Genomic DNA, 20,722 nt, shown 5'->3' with positions numbered 1-20,722 from the left:
CACTGCTGTTAAGATGGCCCTTAGCCCAGTCTCTGAGGAGGAGGTAAGAGACAGCTCAGGTCACAGTGAACATATTGAAGATGGGGGCAGTAGAGGACGGGGACAGGGACGGGGTGTGTGTGTGTCAGTGCTGATATGTGTAAAAATGTTTTAAATTGGATATACAAAATGGGGTTGGCTTTTATTTTTCATTGCCTGGGTTTGTAGGCCATGCTCCCTTGCTGCCAGGCCATTGACCTGAATTCTGGGCGCACCTATGTCCCTCCTGCTGTGGATTAGAAGTTGGGAGGTATGGCTTGCTGGGGGCCCAAAGCATATGCTTGCTACTGGGCCTACGAGTGGCTAGTTCCACCACTGCCCACCCTGTTTAGGTTTGTTCTTTGTTTCTTTTATTTACAATATTATTTTTATTCAATTTATTTGTGTCCTCCTTTTCATTATAAAAAATTTGTGGCTAGAAACGTCAGTCACTTTGATACTTGTTTCCTAGCACGGCGCCCCATTGATTTTGATTGTATTACATCTTATACAATCGCATGCATCGCATGCAATATAGCGGCATGCGATGCGATCCAATTTTTTATTGTACAACACCACCCCCACTATCAACGCCAACCCGAAGCGTGGCGAGCGCAGCAGTACGCGTCCTCCAACCTTTTCATACCCCCCACTATCCACATCGGTATGGAGTTGATTTTAGATAGTGTGGCGAGCGCATCGAGCCACCGAACCTCGCAATGGGACACGGATTACTTTACATGTATTGCATGTCCCCTCGCGGGGCTCGCTTCAGTCGCGATGCTTCGGGCTCGTATTCCGCGTCCCCTCGCGGGGCTCGCTGCGCCTGCCACGCTTCGGGCTTGGTGGCCTTATCTACAATCAACTCCATGCCGATGTAGATAGTGGGGGTATGAAAAGGTCGGAGGACGAGTACTGCCGCCGCTCGCCACGCTTCAGGTTGGCGTTGATCCTGGGGGTGGCATTGACTATGGGGGGCCATTTAACATTGTAAGGACCCATCAGGGTGCTTGTACAATCAAAAATCGTATACGATCGCATCATATGCCATTGTATGGCATACGATGCAATGCAATATTTTATTGTACAATATCACGTCGCATCAAATACCATCGTATACCTTATTTAGTGTAATGGTATACGATGCGATGGGCGCCGAACTAGGAAACAAGTACCGTCACTTTTGCTACATATCTCATGTAAGTGGCCTGGAGATGCATAGACAGGCTGGCGAGACACAAGGGAGCTAGAGGGACGTAATGGAACTGTAAAGGGGGCAAGGGATGGAAAGATACTGTGGCTGGAGAGATGCTGGAGCTTTGAACAGTGGTGTAACTATACATTTTGCTCCCCCCTGCCATAAAGTTTGTGGCCCCCCCCCACCCCCCCGGGCTCTTCTCCAGCGTGATGACTTCACGTGCATAATGGAGAAGCTGAAGCAGGTTAGATGAAGAGAGCCCAGAAGGCACTGCTGCTTCCCTTGGCTCCAACACTTTCCAGGCCGCCCTAGCAGGCCCATCCGACCGCCCATCCTGTACACAATAGCCAATAGCCGGCTCTGTGTACAGTCAATTGAATCAGTGGGGGGATTTGTCGTCTCTGCCATGGCCACACCAGCGCTGCGGCTGACTCACCTCTGGTGCTCAGCCAGTGGGCAGCAGCATGTCAGTGTGTCAAGCGGGGTCCGGGGGCCCACGCAGAGCCCGCTGCTGCTTACTCCCCCAAGCGGGAGCTGGGGCTGCCTTACAGTAGTTACGCCACTGGCTTTGAAGCACATTAATCTCAAGACTGGCATGTAAGGACATTATGGAGCTCTGAGGTACTATTAGAATGGCCTGAAATCTGACAAAACGGTTATAACTTGACTACAGTTTTTGCCATGCTCCCATCCTGGAATTTGGAAATGAAAAGGTGGTAAACCCAACTTCAGACCATATCTAACTTTCCTTATGTTTCAACTTTCCATATCTTCTTTGTTATTTTATTATCAATCATGATATGGTCAAATAGTTTTCCCTCATTGTACAGCACAACTTCCTTTGTGGACTTCTGTAGCCTGGATTTTGGTTACTGTATAAGGACAACTTTTTCTTTATATAACTAATTACAGCAAAATATAATTCCAGTTTGTCTACATTGTGTATTTTTTTTAATGGAAATTGGATGAGCTCAACTCAATCAATGGATTATACAGAATATAAAATCTTAATTTTTCCTAGGATGTGTCATTATTATTGTTTTGGTATATAAACATACAACCACCCCCCCCCCCCCCCAAAAAAAATGTAATAAATAGAATATACAATTCTGTAAGAAAAAATGTGTTTTGTGCTTCTTTTCATTCATTGTATGCATTTATGTGTTCATTATAATTCATTTATTTTTAAATTCCTTTTAGTGTCTTCTGGAATCCACTTTCTCTTTGAAGATGCTTCGGGACATGTGAAAAAAACAGATGGCGAAGCAACAAAGATGGGTTCCCCATGGCACACCAACACATACAAGGTATTGTAAATCAAAGGGTTTTTATACTTGAATTTATGGCCAATGGACTCACCATCCAATTCACAATGTTTAGGCATTTAACAGTCGGAAACATACAGTAGCTGTATTACACCAAATCTAAATATGACCTTTTTTATCAATCCAGCACTAATTTAAAAAAAAAAATCTGAGATAATTATTGAGATGACTAGCAGAGATCCCCTATAATTTCAGTAGGAAGCACTGTAAAGCTAGCAACACACTCTGCTCTATACTCTATCATTAACAACTCCTGTTATCTCAAACAAAACCTGCAATCTGCTTAAGGATAAACTGTTTGTCCTAAACTACATTTCACATTCCACTAGTGCTGGTTCCTATTGTCAGGGCCATAACCATGGCGGTGCAGTCAGTGCCGCTGCACAGAGTGCAAGATGCCCATGGGAAGAAATTGTCCACCTCCTCAATCTCTGTATGCCGGACACCCACTGCAATGTTGTTACAAGCAGTGATCCAGCAGCTGATTGCTCCATCTGTGCAGTGACAGTGCAATCAAGAACTCTGCCTCCTCTACTGTTCTGTAGAGAGAGATATTATGGCATCTCTCCCCAACAGAACACAGTGAGCGACAGTCAGTAAGAGGGTGTGAAACAAATGAATAGAGTAGCGGCTAGAGAGAAGGTGAGTAAAGGTGACAGCCACACATAAAGAGAAAGAAGACATACAGCTATGATGTAGGACAAACAATTTACAGCAAACTTAGAGAAATTAGATGGCCTTGTAGAGAAAGTAAAGATTGCAGTGACATAGTGAGATATACCAACGTATTACTGCTATATACATGAAGGAGGGAATGCAGTGTACAGGACACAGAGACAGCATACAGACTGCTTCTGAATGTACATGTATGAGAGAGTGCAGTATACATACAGGTCATACAGAAATGACATATAGATTGCTACTCTATAAACATAGATCAGAGTGTGCATTATGTACATGTAGGTGTGAGATCATAGTATATGGGACATGCAGACACAGCATACAGGTGTATGGATCATTGGGTTGACCCTAATTCAACAGTTAATAGGGTGATCCCATATGGTCAACATGGCATAGGTTGATGGAGTCATTAGGTTGACACGGAAAAGGTACACAGCTAAAAAAAATGACTTACACAAAAGATTAAATAGATTGAGTTTCTTGTGTCATTTTGTTTGTTAAACCTTTGTTTGTTAAGACTTGTGTCCCCAATAAATGTACGGCTTTGCTCGCCATGCTTGGGGCAAGGTACCACACTATGTCATTGCTGTGCTTGGAACAGGTTACTATTCCCAATCATATGTATGAAAAAACGTAAAACCAAAAACAAAAAACTTGTGTTGACTACAGTATATGTGCATATAAAGTATAAGTAAAGCATAGGCTTGCTAAGATCCCAAAATGATGAAAGGCCACTCTCCTTCCATACATCACCCCATACCCTTTTTGGGTCCACGCCTCCAGTGCGCACATCAGGTACTCTATACACTGAGTGGCCAAATTATTATGACCACTTCACACTTGTAGTCAGATCGGCCATAACTTCACATTGTTGAGAGCTATAAAAAGGGGATTGCCCTGTGTTGCTTGTGAAGAAATGGGCAAAAAAAAATATATTTAACTGAGTATGAACTAGGGATGAGCGGGTTCAGATACTAGAGATCCGAATTCCCCCTAAACTTATCTAATCTGAGGCCGGATACAAGGAGTCCGATGGGTCCCGCCATTTTTCCGAGTCCAGAACAAGGCCAAAACATCATCATCCCAAATCGGATTCTCATGAAACCGGACCTCTATAAAAGTCCCCACTCCAGCACCATCTTCATTTGGCATGTGAAAAGTCAGACAGCACGGATGTGTAGTGGTCATAATAATTTGGCCACTCATTGTATATACTGTATACTGGTAGGTTAATTGGTGTCACGCTGGGCAGTGGTGGAGGATCCGTCTCAGGCTGTGGACCCAGGACAGATTACACTTGATGTGCTGAGAGTTTAGCAGGTAGCATATAGGACCTACGCAAAAACTAGCCATGAGTATTGGCAGGACTCCTTTGCGAGGGTACAGAGTCTAACTGCCCAGCGGTCTTCACCAGGGATCCCCGCCAGGGAGTTTGGGCTCTGCTGCTTCTGGACGCTAGGAGAACTCACTGGTGGCGAGAAAGAGCGTAACTGGAAACAGGTGGCAGGTTAAGCTCCAGAAGTACAGGACTAGACAATAGCGAAGAACTGAGATTAGCTGACTGGGCGTAGACGTAGACTGCAAACTCAGGCAATAAGATTAACTTAAAGGGCGGACTTGGCTTTTAACCAGAGACTGGAGAGATGCCACCACCTCAATCCGAATCCAGCAGGTGCAATTTAATATACTGCACAGAAGTTATATAACTCTATTGAGGCTGAAAAAGATTGTGAGTACTCACTCCGATAGATGCCCGAAGTGTAGGGTTGAGGTGGGGTCTTTTTGGCATCTCTTATGGGACTGTAAAGTTATTAAAGAATTTGGGGATGAGATTATTAATATAATGGCGTGTGTGGGAGTTCCCCGTAGGTTCCTCACAGCTTCCAATCTTATATTGGGTGTTTGGGACGAGGGCATCAATGTATGTGAATGGAAACATCTGGTGAAGAATATATCTGCTATAGCTAAGGTCATAGTTGCAAGGCAATGGATGGCCCCCACGAGTCCAAATATAAGGGAATGGCTGAATTTAGTTAACAGCACTTGTACACATGAGAGATATGCTTATGCCACAAGGGGGGCAGTGTCAAAATTTTATAAGATATGGGGACGGTGGAAAGACTCGAGTTATTTCAAAGTGTTAGTCAGGAATGAGAGTTAATATGGTTGTGTTTGTAGTAATGTGTTGTACGTTACACATATATAGAATTGTTGATTTTTCACTAAATAGTTGGATAAGAAGGAATTCACAAATATTTGAAAGATTATTTAATTGCAATCAGAATGTGTACACCATTATTGTGTAACAAAGTAGATGAGTATTAAAATTGTTTGTTATTTGCTGGTTATTTCACAATTTGCTCCATGATTGGATTCAGTTAAAGAGGTGGAGAATTATTCGTTTTCGGATTGAGGATAGAGGAGTCACAGAGTAACGCAAATTTTTTTTTTTTTGGGCTAGAAGTTTTAAATTGGCTTTATACTGTCCTAAAGGGGGTAAAGGAGGGGGGGGGGGGTGAGGTATCTAACGCTCGAAAGAGTTATCACACACATATGTCCGCAGTTTATCAGATAATAGGCTATTATCCCTCACGAGAATCTTTGAAATGCTGGGTTCGGTGAACTAGTAAGGGTGGCTGCTGCGGCGATGGGATAAAATTGGATAAGATCTTTTTTTTCTCGAGAGATATGGGGATTGGGCCAAAGTGTCTGTTGTATGTGGGGGGGGGGGGGGGGGGGGGGGGTGTGTCCGAGGGTAATCTTAAATATTTGTATGTTTTATAAAGTGTGAGATATACTGTTGTGATGTTTCTGCTTTTTTAAAGATGGTGGTGTGAGGCACTGGTGCATACTTTCCAACATGACCCTCTCCAGGAGGGACACAATGCTCTGCTCCTGGCCTACCCTGGTAATGTATGATTGCCATCACTTGTGTTGAAGCACCTTTCTTATCAATTAACCTGTTCAACACAGATGATGGTAATCATACATTAAGAAAAAAGTCCAGGAGCAGAGCAATGTGTCCCTCCTGGAGAGGATCATGTTGGGAGGTATGCTGGTGCTTCTCCTGACACAAGGCACCAAAATGTCTAGTTATGTCTCTACCTATTGTTATACATCAACAGCATATATTAGCATGAGCAGCCCTACTGTACATTGATGTAATATCCTAGGCTCAGGTAATTGCTGATAGTAGTTTGAGAAACCAAATATCAGTTGTATGGCCTTGAGAACGAATTCTGACACAATGTACAGTACCAAAGGGAGGGAAAATATTTCCCACTCAAAGGGGTACTTCTTTAACTTGAAAAAAAGTTGACGTTTCATCAATGTGGGACCAGTTAGATGCAAACACTTTTGGGTAGATTAGAGTGTTTACATGATAGACTTGCTCTATCCACCTGATCTATCCACCTGCTGTACTTGATAATTTACCAGTCCTATGGCCTCAATTATCTTATATGGACCTTCCCAAGCGCACACAATTTGAACGTGTGAACCAGAATCAGGCCCTTAATGTGTAGGCAATGTGGGGGAAATTCACTAAGATGTGTATTCTACTTCACATGTGATGTTGCTATGGGCAACCAATCAGATCCTTTCTACTATCATCTAGAGGATGCTAAATAAATCAGTAGATTCTGATTGGTTGCCCATAGCAACATCACATGTGAAGTAGAATACACATCTTAGTACATTTCCCCCAGTGACTGAACACATTTGTAATGTTTATCTTTTGCACATGCTGACAATTTGTCATTGTTAAAGTTTCATATGTTGGCAGTTTAAATGTTAAAATTGTCAATGTCAACATTCTGATCATGTCAATATTATAATGTTAACATTTTTGAAGGCTGACATTCTTAATGTTGATACTGTCCTACAACCCATTAATAGCTGCTTTAAGTGAGACAACTTGTGATTCGTTTATTGAAATTTAAAAGCAAATCTAAATCTGCATTTTAGTACAGCATGTTAACATTACATCTACAGAAATCTTAAAGTAAGATATTTACTATATTCTTTGTATCCCTATAAAATACAGGGGGAAGAAATGAAGTTGTATGATAAGTCTGTCCACTCATCATTATCACCTCCGTCCTCTGCATCTGATCACATGAAATGTAACATATTCAAAGCGCAGATGGATGCTGCCTTTAGAGTGGGACCTCAGGTATGGTGCACATATTAAGTTTCTTTAACATAATGTGTTCTAGAGGACAAACTCAGATGACTTCCATCCTTATAATGTGATTGTTAATTGTAACTAGATTGGCATTGTGTATTCACAGATATTTGCAGAACCTGAAATATTATAGCATGTTATTTTTTTATAGAGTCTATGGGGGGTATTCAATGTGAGGGTCACGGCAGTCAAGCTTGCTCGACCGCCGTGACCCAGTCCCGTTCTCGGTCAGCTCGACCGAGAACATGCAGGTGGGATTCAATGTCCCACCTGCCGGGGAGCGAGAAGGGGCTGTGGCTACGAGTTGTGGCCGGGAAGAGGCGAGCTACAGTCGGTGGCTTGTCACTTCCCGGCTGTTCTCGGCAGAATGAGCCTAACAGCTAGCGATGTCGGGCTCGTTGTGCCGAGATACCCTGCTCAATGCTGTCGGGGAAGACAGCATTGAATAGGGCCCGGCAGGCATCTCCCCGACGGGAGGTGCTTGCCGGAGATTGAATATCCCCCTATGACCACTGCCTTTTGCAGTCAGTAATTGGGGCATTAATAAAGGGGGCATCAGTGGTTTCCAAAGTGTCAGTTCCACACCATTAAGAGGAATAGGTTTAACTAAGGGCACGGATTGTAATAATGATTTGTGTTGTCTTCCTAAATAGGCCACGGGCATTATGAGTTTATGAAGCCAATGGGAACCCTTGCCTACACCTTATCCTTCCTTCCCCAATCCTGGTTTGCTAATTGTAAAGGAGACCCAATTCTCAGATGCATACAAATCTACATGTCTATGACCTGATTGGGATGTTGGGGACACTGTGCATGTGCCCACTAATCAGGGCAGCCATTGGGGGGAGGGGCAGGGACTCCAGTTCTGGCCCCAGACAGAAAGGTAGCTTAGGGCTGGAGTCTATAAAGTATAATTTGTCGTAAATGAAGTTCACATTTCCCTTGAAGCAGTGGCGTAGCTACGTTTTGGGCGCCCCCCCGCCGTTAGGGGGGGGGGGGGGGCGCCCATACCCACCAAAACCATGTACCATTCAATACCCTGCTGTCATGCAATGTAAACATTACAGTTTTCTCAAAAGCTCACCATATGTGTGTTTACAACAATGCACTGTAATGGTGTGTACACACGGTACAATCCAGCATGAGATTTTGACCATATAGTCAAAATTGCATCGGGATGGAATGCCGATCGCATTGCAGATCACACATGTTTTTTACCTTGCGATCTTTATGCTCCCGGGACAGTACAAATCGAAACCCAGATAGAAGGGCAGCAATGACTATATAGTGGAAATCTAATGCACATAGCATGAATTGTTTGTAACTAGAACATGAATTAGCAAATTCTGCATAGCAAGTTGAATAGCAAAGGAATCTCACCGTGTGTACACACCATAACAGTTCTTGGTAGTTCATATAACTATATTTTCTACAGTATATAAAGTGATTTTTGTTACTTAGGCTTGAAAGTATCTATAGTCGGGTGTGGGTTTTTAGGTCTTCACCAACTAGGTCAACAAGCATTGGCTCGACACCACTAGGTTGACCGGCAGCACAGTAGACATGGGTCTAGGTCGACATGGGTCAAGGTTGATATGTGTCTAGGTCGACATAGATCTAGGTCGACAGGACATTAGGTCGACACAAGCATTAGGTCAACATGGGCAAGGTTGACAGTCAAAGGTTGACGTCTTTTTCACAATTTTTTATCCGAATGTCGACACTGTCGACATGGACACAGTTTGAAGTCCACCGCATCCCCTCGCATCACTCGCTTCCCTCGCAATGCTTCGGGCACACTATTTTATTCTCCCACAACGCTAATTAGAAAGCCCCAGACGAGCCCTTTACAAGTGATCAGCAATCGCTGGAAATAGTATATTGGCCCCAGTACTTTCATTAAGACAATCTAGTGTTAGGCAAAAGACTTGGGGTGACATGTAATAGGATGAGATTTTTAGTAAGGTTCTGAAATCGCACAAAATCACATTTTTTTTTTAAATAGCAAATTTTTTAAATAAATTGCAGATGTAATGGAATGTGAATTGAGGTTTGAAAAATGCAATGTCATGCTATAAAGTGCGAATTTTAGTCATGAAAATATGCTAATTTTAGTCATGAAAATGTGCGAATTAATGCATATGTGTGATTTGAGCATAACCAGACCCGGTTTAAAAGAACCAGTACTGGTTTTAGAAATTCATGAGACAAAAAACATAGGGGATCCCCATGATTTCTAAAACCAGCACCAGCCTCAAGGGCCGGTCCTGGTTCCCAAAATACGGGGGACAAAATGAGTAGGGATCCATCGTATTTTGGCAACCAGCACCATGCCCAAAAAGCCGGGAGAAACTTTTTTCCGCAAGTTTCCCCAGCCAAAGCATTCATTCCCATGGCTGGTCAGCACAGGCAGGGACCCTGGAGGAGTGGGAACCCCCCTCCAGAGTTAACCATGCCCAGGCTGAAGGCCGATGCTGTCCCTGGTGCCCCAAAGGCGGTGGGCACCGGGCTGATTGTTGTGTAAAAATAGGCAGAACTATTTTACATTGTTGTGGAACTACAAGTCCCAGCAAGCGTGCACCGCATGCAGGGACTTGGAGAACCACAAGTCCCAGCATGAGGGGCATTAAAGGGCCTGCTGGGTCTTTTAGTTCTACACCAATGCAAATAGTAAAAAAAGACTAAAAAAGTAAAAGTAAAGTAAAGTTTTATTACATGCTACAATCACACATACAATATGTACCTATAGAGGCCCACCACAGGTAGATCCCCTTCTCCAGTAGTATCCATAGGAAAATATACTCCCTCTCCCTCCGGTGAAGAACGGTCTGCTCCTTCGGCTGCACAAGTAGAGATTGTTTGTTAACAATATCGGCTCCTCCCACATACTCGAGGTTAGGCCCGCCTGCCAGCCAATGCCCCCACCTAATTGGCTGGTGGGTCAAGCCTAATTCCAGGTATGTGGGAGGAGCTGAGATTGTAAACAAACTTGCCTGTCAGAAATTGAACTTGTTTTGCGATTTTGGTCACATTTACATTATTATTTTTACATTTGCGAGTTGTATACTTTATCATGGGAAAACATCTGGATGCCAATTGAAGTATTAGAAAAAATCAACAGGTTAAAATGTGTGATTTTTACGGCATTTTGAATCCTATTACATGTGTGATTTTTAGAAACCATGCAAATTTGGCTGTCTTTTGACTAAAAATGGCAAAAGTCGAAATTTCTCATCCTATTACATGTCACCCTTGAAGTTTAAGGTAAAGAAAGGTGTGTTCAGTAGCTTGGGGAAATGAGTTTGGATATTATCAGTATTGGATGTAATTTTACAGATTCTAATTTAAATCTAAGAACTAACCATCATTTTTGAAAAAATGTGTGCTGCCTAAGTTTAGAAATCCACCCAAAACATTATTAGTTGATTTTAGGGTAAATTGTTTTATTTTTTATTTTTAGGGTACGTTGTTTTTTTTTTTTACATTTTGTAAACAAGACCTCAACTATCCTGTAAATTCACTATACTGTAGTAGTGATAAGTGTAGTATTAATGCAGAATGTATATTGGGCTAATTAAAATGTGGATGGAGTTATGTCACGGCCCACCGCAGCTCACAGGTCCGCCTCATACCCACTTAGGCAGGTACATCACTTTTTGCACCTTTCCGGAGGAGGGGGCATCCAATGTCCTCCAGCAGGTCCTGTGGCTCCTAAATGCTGGCAGATGTCCTCCGTCTGGACCGATGATACTCGTTGCTGTCTCCTGATGTGGAATGCCGCCATCTTGGGGTCTCTGCCTATTGAAGTTGTTCTGGGGGGATACATACTGTGGATCAGGTTACCTTAACATTAATGCAAATTCCTGGAACCTTACAGTGAGTTTCTGTGGTAGTCAGCTATTTCTTCTTGCCTGCTCGGTTTCCTGGATTTGGAATCTGCTTGCTTCCAAAGTCCGGTTCAGTTCAAGTTCTTCACCTTTCATCCCTGGCTCCAAACCCGCAGCCTGTATTTCTTCCACAAGTAACTGCTCAGTGTCTCCGTTCGGGAGTCTAGCCGACATCCTTGTGGTTCCCTATATATACATGAAGGCAATACATTCGCCCTGCTAAGCATACTTTACCCAGTGAGCTCATGTCAGAACAACCATCTGAGGTGGATCCACAAAAACCTCCCATGACAGTTTGTACCAGCCACCTGGATTCTGCTTCAGGTGCAGACTTTGGTACAGAGTTATTGCATAAAGGTATGGGTCATAGGGTCAACAAGAGGAAGGTCGACCACTGAAGGTCAACATGCATCAGGGTTGATATGTCTGAAGGTTGACACAAACATTAGGTTGATATGGGCAAGGTCGACACAAAAAAGGTGAAAAACTAAAAAAAGGTGGTCGACTCAAAAAAAGGTGAAAAAAAGGTGTTGACATTTTGACTGTCGACCTAGTCCATGTTGACATAATGCATGTGTTGGCCTAATGATCCTTTTCGACCTAACCCCATGTTGACTTTTATGCATGTCGACCTTCCTCTTGTCAACCTAGAATGAGCCAGGTTGTTCTTCCTTTTCTTCTTAAGAGATTATGCGTATTAAGCAAGGGAATTGTTCCCTAGCTCAATACGTAATCCAGACTCTGGCCTCAGAAATTCACTTGAATGAGGAGGCATTGCTCATGGCATTCTGGAGGTGGGCTTTCTGATAAATTGAAGGATGACCTTGTGACTCGCAACCTTCCTTCAAAACTCGATGACTTGATCTCTTTATGTAACAAGATTGGTTTAAAATACAGAAAAAGAGAGGTGAAGAAGTCAAGAACTCAAAGCTTTCTTCCACCGTGTCCTCAAGTCCCATCACCCCCTAATATGGAAGAACCTATGCAGGTAACTCAGACCTGGCTCACTCCTCAAGAAGGTCAGCGATGTCGCCAAGAGAGGCTATGTATGTACCACGGGGAGCCTGGTCATCAAGTTGCTCAATGCTCCTGTTGTCTGGGAAAGGGGAAAGCCTAGTCGAAGAGGGAGAGGTAAGACTAGGAGAACGTGCATCATTTCCAACATTGTCAGATTCTGTTATTCAAGAGCAGCTTTTGTTTGCAGGTCAAATGTTAAGGGCTCAAGCCCTTCTGGATTCCGGATCAGCGGGGAACCTTATCTTGGACAGTTACGTTAAACAGTTTTCCATACCATTTAGGGCTCTTGATCTTACTGTTCGACCTGTTGTCGGCCATAGATGGAAGTAATATTCCTAATGGTCTAATATCATCCAGCATGGTGCCACTTTCCTTAGGTATAGAATTTACACTAAGAAGAAATCAAGATTCTTGTCATCTTTCAAGCGTCCTTCCCGATCATGCTGGAATTCTCCTGGCTTCAAAAACATAACCCTCAAATCGATTGGTCAACTATGCAAATATCGACCTGGGGATCATACTGTTTCCAAAGTGAATCCAGTCCAAAGACCAAAGTTTCTGATCCATATTATTCCTTTGTGGATGTTTTTAACAAACAGGCTGCCGACATTCTTCCACCGCATCAGGAATGGGACTGCCCCATTGAGTTAATCCCTGGCAATAATTCCTCCATGTGGACGAATATACTCTTTGTCTTTGTCCAAAACTCAAGCTACAGTATGAGTGATTGCATTTCTGAAAACTTGAAGAAAGTGGGGTCCTTCTTCATCAAACAAACATGGCTCTTTAAGGCCTTGCATCGACTACAGGGGTCTAAATGAAATAACGGTGAAGAACAAATAACCTCTACCCTTAATTCCAGAATTGTTTGACCACATTAAAGGGACTACCATCTTCTCTAAATTATATTTACATGGGGCTTTCAATCTTATCAAATAAGAGAAGGGGATGAGTGGAAGACTGCATTCAACACTAGAGATGGCCACTATGAATATCTCATTATGTCATTTGGCCTTAGCAATGCCCCAGCTGTCTTCCAATATTTTGTTCAGTAGTTCTATCTCAACGATATCCTGATCTTCTCTAAAGATTTGGTTTCACATCTAAATGAAGTTGTGCAAAGACTATGCAACAAAAGGTCCAAGACATTTTGAATTGGTCTCAGCCAACTCTAAGGGTGATACAATAATTTTTAGGTTTTGCTAACTACTACCAGAAATGTATCCAGGGGTTCTCCGCCATTGTGGCTCCCATCACTGCCCTTACGAAGAAAGGGCCCAATGCAGCTAACTGGTCACTGAAGGTTTTAACTGCATCTGATCTGTTAAAACAAGCCTTTGTCTCTGCTCTAGTACTTCATCAACCAGATGTATGTCGACCCTCTATCTTAGAAGTAGATGTGTCAGGGCTTGGGTAACTGGTGTCCAAAGCTGTAGCAGTGAGCCAGTGGTGGGTTCACAATACTGGAAGACTTGGGGCTTGAGGTATTGACAGTTCATATGTCACTGGGCACTATAGAGACAGCTAGGGGGGAAGTTGATGTGACTGATCAGTGGCGTGGAGTCTAACCCCAAAGATGGTTTTCACCAGGGACCCCAGCAAGGAGGTTTGGACTTTACTGCAATCAGTGGACAGGCCCCAGCCCTCTGTCAGAGTTCCCACACCTAACGGGCTTATCACTGAGGGATGAGTATCGATGGATCAGTGATGGTTAGGAATTGAATACAGTAGTATCGGCCTGGGAACAAATGTTGTATACTTTGGGAGCTGTGGGCTGTGTCGGCCTGGTAACCAATGGTAGCAATCAGTCTGGGAACCAGTGATGGGTGGATGGATTTGGAACCAGTAGTGATCTTTGCCTGAGATGGCTGGATGAGGTGCAGGCTACTTCAGATGGGAGCTGTAGACAGATAGTCTGGCAAATGAAGGGTTATCCTGGGAGCTGTCTAGCAGCAGCAGATCACTGATGTACTGGAATAGGTAATGATGGAGCCAAGGTAACTTAGAGCCTAGAACGCTGTTCAAGGCAAGATGGAGTGCCAGATGCCTGACCCATATCTCCCTTGCCTGTCTGTGGATGGCTGCCAGTCACAGCATCAATTAACCCCAGGAAGTACCTGTTCACACCTTGATCACATGATCAAGTGCACAGGTCAGAGGATCGAGTTTACAGGAAAAATATTGGATCTAACTCTCTCTGCACATGTTACATCAGACCCACCTGCAGTGCATATGGTTTTGTCCATTAGAGAGTGATTGTGCCTCTCCGAGTGAATAACCCCCTCTGTTCTTGACCCAACAATGTTTGCTTCTACAAAACTTATAACACCTCAGAAGGGGAACACCTGTGTGCCTCCTCCTAGTCTGCAGGAAAACCTACTCCATTGGGCTCAGCATTCCAAATTCTACAGACATCCAGGAATTAAGAAGACCTTTGAGTTTCTCTGGATTTTCTCACTTTTTCACGGATCTTCCTCCCTCTAATGGGTTCAATATAGTTTGTTGCCAAGTTTTCGAAAATGGCTCATTTTGTTCCACTGAAAGGTGGGGCATCCACTTCAGCTATACTTTTTATCTACCATATACGGTATTCTGGCTGTATGGTTTGCCTGGGGAGATCATTTCTGACTATGGCTTTAAATTTGTGGCCCCTTTCTGGAGAGCCTTGTGCATTGCTATTCGGGTAAATCTCAAATTCTCTATGGCCTACCATCCCCAAACCAATGGTCAGACCGAGAGGGTGCATCAGGATTTGGAGGCCTTCCTACCACTTTACCTAACCTCATCACAAGATAATTGGCTTGCTCATAATAATGCTTACCATAAACGTAACCATTACTGGTTTACCTGCAGTCAATTTGTCATTATGATTCTCTGCGCCTCCATTAGGGAATCTAGCTAACATCCTTGTGGTTCCCTATATATATATATACTTTGTATATACGTTACTTGTGCCTTTGTGTCCTGACGACGGGGGCATGACCCCCGAAACGTAGACAGGCAATGGAATAAAAATTCCTCCAGTTTTTTCACCTGCATCAAGCCTCTGAGTGCCTTTGTCCGTTTGGAATATTGTACATGGATGTCTGTGTGTCCACACAGACCATCGACTTATGGCAACAGAGCAAGCCACATGAAAACGCAGCTCACGTCAGTCCTGAGTGACAGGTCCTTCTCTTGGTATATATATATATATATATATATAATGGATCCACGAAAAGAGCACTCTGGAGACTTTTCATTCAAATCAAAGACACACTGTATTGCAGTATAACGGTATTAACGTTTTCAGGACCTCAGTCCCTTCCTCAGATACCTACAGCTACAGGTGGATATATATATATATATATATATATGCGAAGGCAGTACATTCACCATGCTAAGCTAACTTTCCATAGTCAGCTCATTTGGAAACAGCGAGGTGGATCCACAAAAACCTCCAGTGACAGATTGCTTTTACTGCTGCCTCCTTAGAAGCAGCAGTTATCATTCTGTGTGGTATTGCAGCAGGAGGCATCTATTACCAGAGGACGCCTCCATTTGCAGTACTCCAATCAGCATCCAAGGATGCAGCATCAGAGAGCTTGCTCTCCATCAGGACTGCTTGCAGCATTTATGTTTATGAGCAAGCTGCCCATTGCAGAGTAAATCTCTGTTCGACCACAGAGGTCCCTTGCCTCTTCCTTCCCCCTAAATGGTGTTGACATGCCTCTGTTTGGAGAAACAAAAACCATTTCTGCTCTGCCCTAATGGCAAATGGCAGCCAACTTAATCATTGACAGCCTAAGGCCAACCACCATCTGACATCACAGATTTTGCTGCTGAACTGCTTTGTCTACAACAAGCAAAACATCTGTAGTATGGAATGGACTACATTTTACCATAACTGGCAAATATTTTTATTTAAAAAAACAACAACCAGGAGAGGGTTTAACTCCACACTGAGGGCGCTGGCATACTACCTCCCCCCCATGTTTAATGCTGCCCATACATACAGTATGTGAGATATCGCATGCAATCCTTCGATTTCGGCCAGATCTGGCCGATAAATCGAATGGTTGCATGTATTTTTAAGCTGACATTTGACGCGATGTGCAGGCACGCTGATGAATGTCGTATCGATAGATATTATGAGCTGCACATAATATTTATCGAATTGCATGAGCAATCGCATGTGGTTTTTAACCACATGCGATTGCTCGAATGCAATCAGAGGCGGGTTCGGGGAGCGGGGCCGGGATGGGGACCAGAGCGCTGGCGGGGATCCGGTACCTTAATGCTGGGGACCGGAGGGACTCAGCAGCAGCAGGGGAGGCATTGCGGCTGTGTAGCAGGGACCGGAGTGGTGGAGCTTTCAGGCGGCGGGACTTGGCAGCGGCAGCAGATGACTTTGAAACACTGGACGGCCCTCTGAGAGAGAGCTCTCTCAGCCAATCAGAGGGCCGTCCAGTGTTTCAAAGTCAACTGCTGCTGACAAGTCCCGCCGCCTGAAAGCTCCACCGCTATGGTCCCCAGCTCCGGTCCCGCCAACACAGCCCCACACCACCCCTTTTCCAGCACCCAATGTCCATCGCAGGATGGCATGTGACATCGGGTGCTGCACTGGGCAGCACTTGATGCGATCAGATGCGGTGGGACATTGCATAAGTGTATGGGCAGCAATAGATTTATTTTCTCTGATTACAACACTTAAGGAGCCCATAGACACTCCGTTTTTGCCGGCTCCGTTCTGTACTATGCACTGCGCGCTCCCACGCATCACATAGTACGGTACAAAAAGTATGTGCTGCACATACTTTTTGTACTAGGTACACATCGTATCGGATCGCAGTGCATGCACAATGCATGCACAAGGCATGCGATCCGATACGATGTGTACTTTAAAAGTACAAAACGGACCGCAATAACAGACCATGTATGGGGGGCTTTACCCCTAGCTTTACACCCACCCCACATTCTCTTCCATACAGTATATGCAGATCACAGTGAAGAATGTCAGAGTCCCAGAAGAGACTGATCACATTTTTACTGCTCTGTAATAGACAAGACAATAATTTTGCTCACACTGGTTACAAAAGGTTAAGTTCATTTGCTAATTAAAAAAAGATTAAAAACCTAAATTATTTAATTTTATTTCCTAAAAAAATAAATATAATAACTGACAAGCCATAGCAATTTATACTGTAATTGGATCCTGCTATGATATAAAGGTTATTTATCAAGGGTGTCACTCAAACCAAAGTTTCTCATCTAATTTTCAGTTCCGGTGACATAAACCGGCACTGTGAGACTTGGATGTAGAGATTTGCTCATTACATTTATGAAAAAGTAATTATTTCAGAAAAATGTCCAATGTTAAATAACCAGCAACAATCTTATAACAACATGACCAGGACTGTATATTAGATTAGAAAATATGTCTGATAATGTTTTAAATGGTTTATATTGTAGTTTGTAGAGGGCTAAAAGTGGTCATGCAGAGGTGGGGGAACTCATTTCTCTATGCTACCTAATTACCCCCCTCCCCCCCATTAGGCAGAGACAGGGCCAGTAGTGGGGGTTTTGGCATCCCCCTGCAAACTAAGAATGCTTTTCTGTGAGAATTTCTGTGCCAATGTGCCAATGTGGAGGTTAAAATGTTCCACCTCACCATTAGAGGTGGTGGAACTCCTGTTCCCCCTCACTTTAACCCCTGAGTTTGTATATTAAATTGAAATAACCTGTACATTAAAAAAGAAACACCATAACAATAGCATTTGGAAGGCTGCAATCGGGTCTGCTTCACAAAATGGGGAAGTGCCGCCCCAGTTTTGTAGGCATGCTGAGCCCAGGGTCTATGTCATCATATACAAACTTCCTGGAACTAGATAACTTCTGGTTCTGACAGCCATTCTCAATAAGCTTCGACTTCTGCAGACTGGCCTGGTCTACAGACATAGATACTTTACATGCAGGAGTTGTCTATATTCTAAAGATGCCTCATGCTGCATCAGCATTTTATTAGTTCGGTATTGTCCAAATTCTATGTATTATGTGCATTGTTTTGATGTCTGTAAAGCAGCTTGAGTCCTGTTGAAGAAAATGCTCTTTATAAATATAACTTAGTGACGGGGCTGGCCTCAGGCGTATACAAACTAGGCAATTGCCTAGTTAGCACTTTCATTCTCCTCTTCCCACCCTCTGCCTCCTACTACCAGCCTCTGCCTCCACAGCCACTGACAGCCCCTGTGACACTGGTCCCCACTGCCATCCCATCACCCACTTTCTCCCTGTCATCCAACTCTCTCTTGCCCCCTGCTTCTCACTGTCAACCTGGTCGTCTTCTTAGAATAAAGTATAAAAACAGGCTAACATATAATATTCTATCACACTACAGGTCTATTAAAATGATAATATTAAATAATGCAAATTGTACCAGATAGTTTAACCAGGGGGCTACAGTATAATGATACTTCTTGATAGATGTGGTGTAACATGTATAAGGGGCAATACGGTGTGGTGTTATGTGAATAAGTGGCAATATAGTGTGGTGTAAATGGCTAAGAGGATATTGAGATATTTATTGATACTAGCTCATTAAAACTTTTTAAAAACGAAATCTTTAAAACTTCAGATATTCTGAGATGTAGATTAAGGAGCACAGAAGATGGTACATTTTATTATACTGGCTACCTAGTTAAAAAAAACAGGTGCACGGATGAGTAAGAAACAATCAATGGCTGCTTTATCTTCAACAGAAACAGAATACAGTACATGGCAGTAATAGAGGGATTTTGGATTTTGGCTCTCCAGCAACACATTTAGACTGGCCAAATAGCAAAACTGTAGCAGGACATGCTGGGATGTGTAGTCCAACAACAGCTGGAGGGCCAAAGGTTCCCCATCCCTGCCCTAAAGAAATACTCAACATTCTATGCAACAACAAAGGTGCTACAGACTTGTCTGCTAGTAGAAAGCACTGTCAGGCCGCAGACCCAAAGCACATCACCATCAAACATCATTTCATTACATAACTTGTTGAGAATGAGTCCTAAGTAAAGGGAACTGAACATTCAAAAAAAGTATTTTTGTAGATTTATTTATGTGTAATAATAATAATAATAATAATAATAATAATAATAATAATAATAATAACAACAATGTTATTTATTTACAGTTTCTTATATAGCGCAGCAGATTCTGTTGCGCTTTACAATAGTAGACAGTGATAAAACAAATAGGAGGGAAACACAAGGACAGGCACCAGTAATAGCATAGCAGTCCCACCATGTTACAAGTCCAGAAGGGAAGCTATATAATACATAAGTGCCTTAGAGGGTAATGTGTGTAGAACTTAAATATGATAGGCTTGCCTGAAGAGGTGAGTTTTCAGGGAACACTTGAAAGTTTGGAGGCTAGTGGAGAGTCTTATTGTGCGTGGAAGGGCATTCCATAGGATGGGAGCAGCCCGATGAAAGTCCTGTAATAGTGAATGGGAGCTAGTGATCCCTGCAGAAGAGAGACGCAGATCTTGTCCAGAGCGGAGTGGTCAAGATGGGAGATATTTTGTGATAAGTAAGGAGATATATGCTGGTGCAGTATGGTTAATAGCTTTATATGCCATTAGAAGTGTTTTATATTGAATAAGATATTTAAATAGCACTCTTTCTCCAATAGGCGCTTAACAGATAGAATTATTGTAATACAGTACAGGAACAATGAAGGATAGAAAAGCTTTTCATAAACAATACTTAAGGGAATTACGAAATGCTTGAGTAAAAAGGAATCTTGAGTGTTTTTGAAGGATTCTAGAGTGGTGGCCTCTCGAACTGTGTGGGGAAGTGAGTTCCATAGAGTCTGAGCTGCATGGCTAAAAGCTCAACCCCAGATGAATTACAGGAGATTCTAGGTACTGCTAACAGTCCTTCATCTATAGGACAAAGTAATTGGGTGGGACAATATGGAATCAGAAGCTGACCTATAGCAGCTTCTGATTCCATATTGTCCCACCCAATCACTGCGTCCTCTAGATGAAGGACCTTGGACCTTGGTCATGTAGGGCTTTCTTTCATCTTGAAGATAATTCGCCATATTAATGGCAGACAGAGAAGGAGGTAGAGAATGGGAGTTATGTGGCTAGAACGGGGCTGGTTGGTTAACAGTCTGCCAGTGGTGTTTTGTACCAGCTGTAATCGATGCATGTATGACTTTTGACAGATCTTCAGAGGGGATTTAGTTTTGATTCTGGCTATGGGGGTTATTCTGATTCACTCTTTCTGACAAATTCCTTCTTAGATGGACAAAACTATGTGCACTGCAGGTGGGGCAGATGTAACTTGTGCAGAGAGAATTAGATTTGGGTGGGGTTTTATTTCAAAGTGAGATCTATATTGCACTTTAAAATAATGCAGCCAGTATTTTCCCTGCACAG

General features: G+C 43.1%; 1 protein-coding gene across 2 annotated transcripts in view; it reads left to right on the top strand.

The window, feature by feature from the left end:
- The first annotated feature begins 2,416 nt into the window (after positions 1-2,416).
- LOC146080710 (band 4.1-like protein 4B) overlaps positions 2,417-20,722 on the top strand; it is a 189,813-nt gene continuing 171,507 nt past the window's right edge. For both annotated transcript variants that reach the window (XM_083188268.1, XM_083188267.1), the window contains exons 1-2: positions 2,417-2,523; positions 7,268-7,396. In XM_083188268.1, the coding sequence (XP_083044394.1) occupies positions 7,371-7,396 (26 nt within the window). In that variant the 5' untranslated portion in view covers positions 2,417-2,523; positions 7,268-7,370. The remainder of the gene's footprint in view (positions 2,524-7,267; positions 7,397-20,722) is intronic.

The sequence above is a fragment of the Crinia signifera genome, chromosome 5 (genome assembly GCF_055691185.1).
Source record: "Crinia signifera chromosome 5, ASM5569118v1, whole genome shotgun sequence".
Taxonomy (NCBI): domain Eukaryota; kingdom Metazoa; phylum Chordata; class Amphibia; order Anura; family Myobatrachidae; genus Crinia; species Crinia signifera.
The sequence above is the reverse complement of the archived record's forward strand: the minus strand, read 5'-3'. Positions and strand labels throughout refer to the sequence as shown.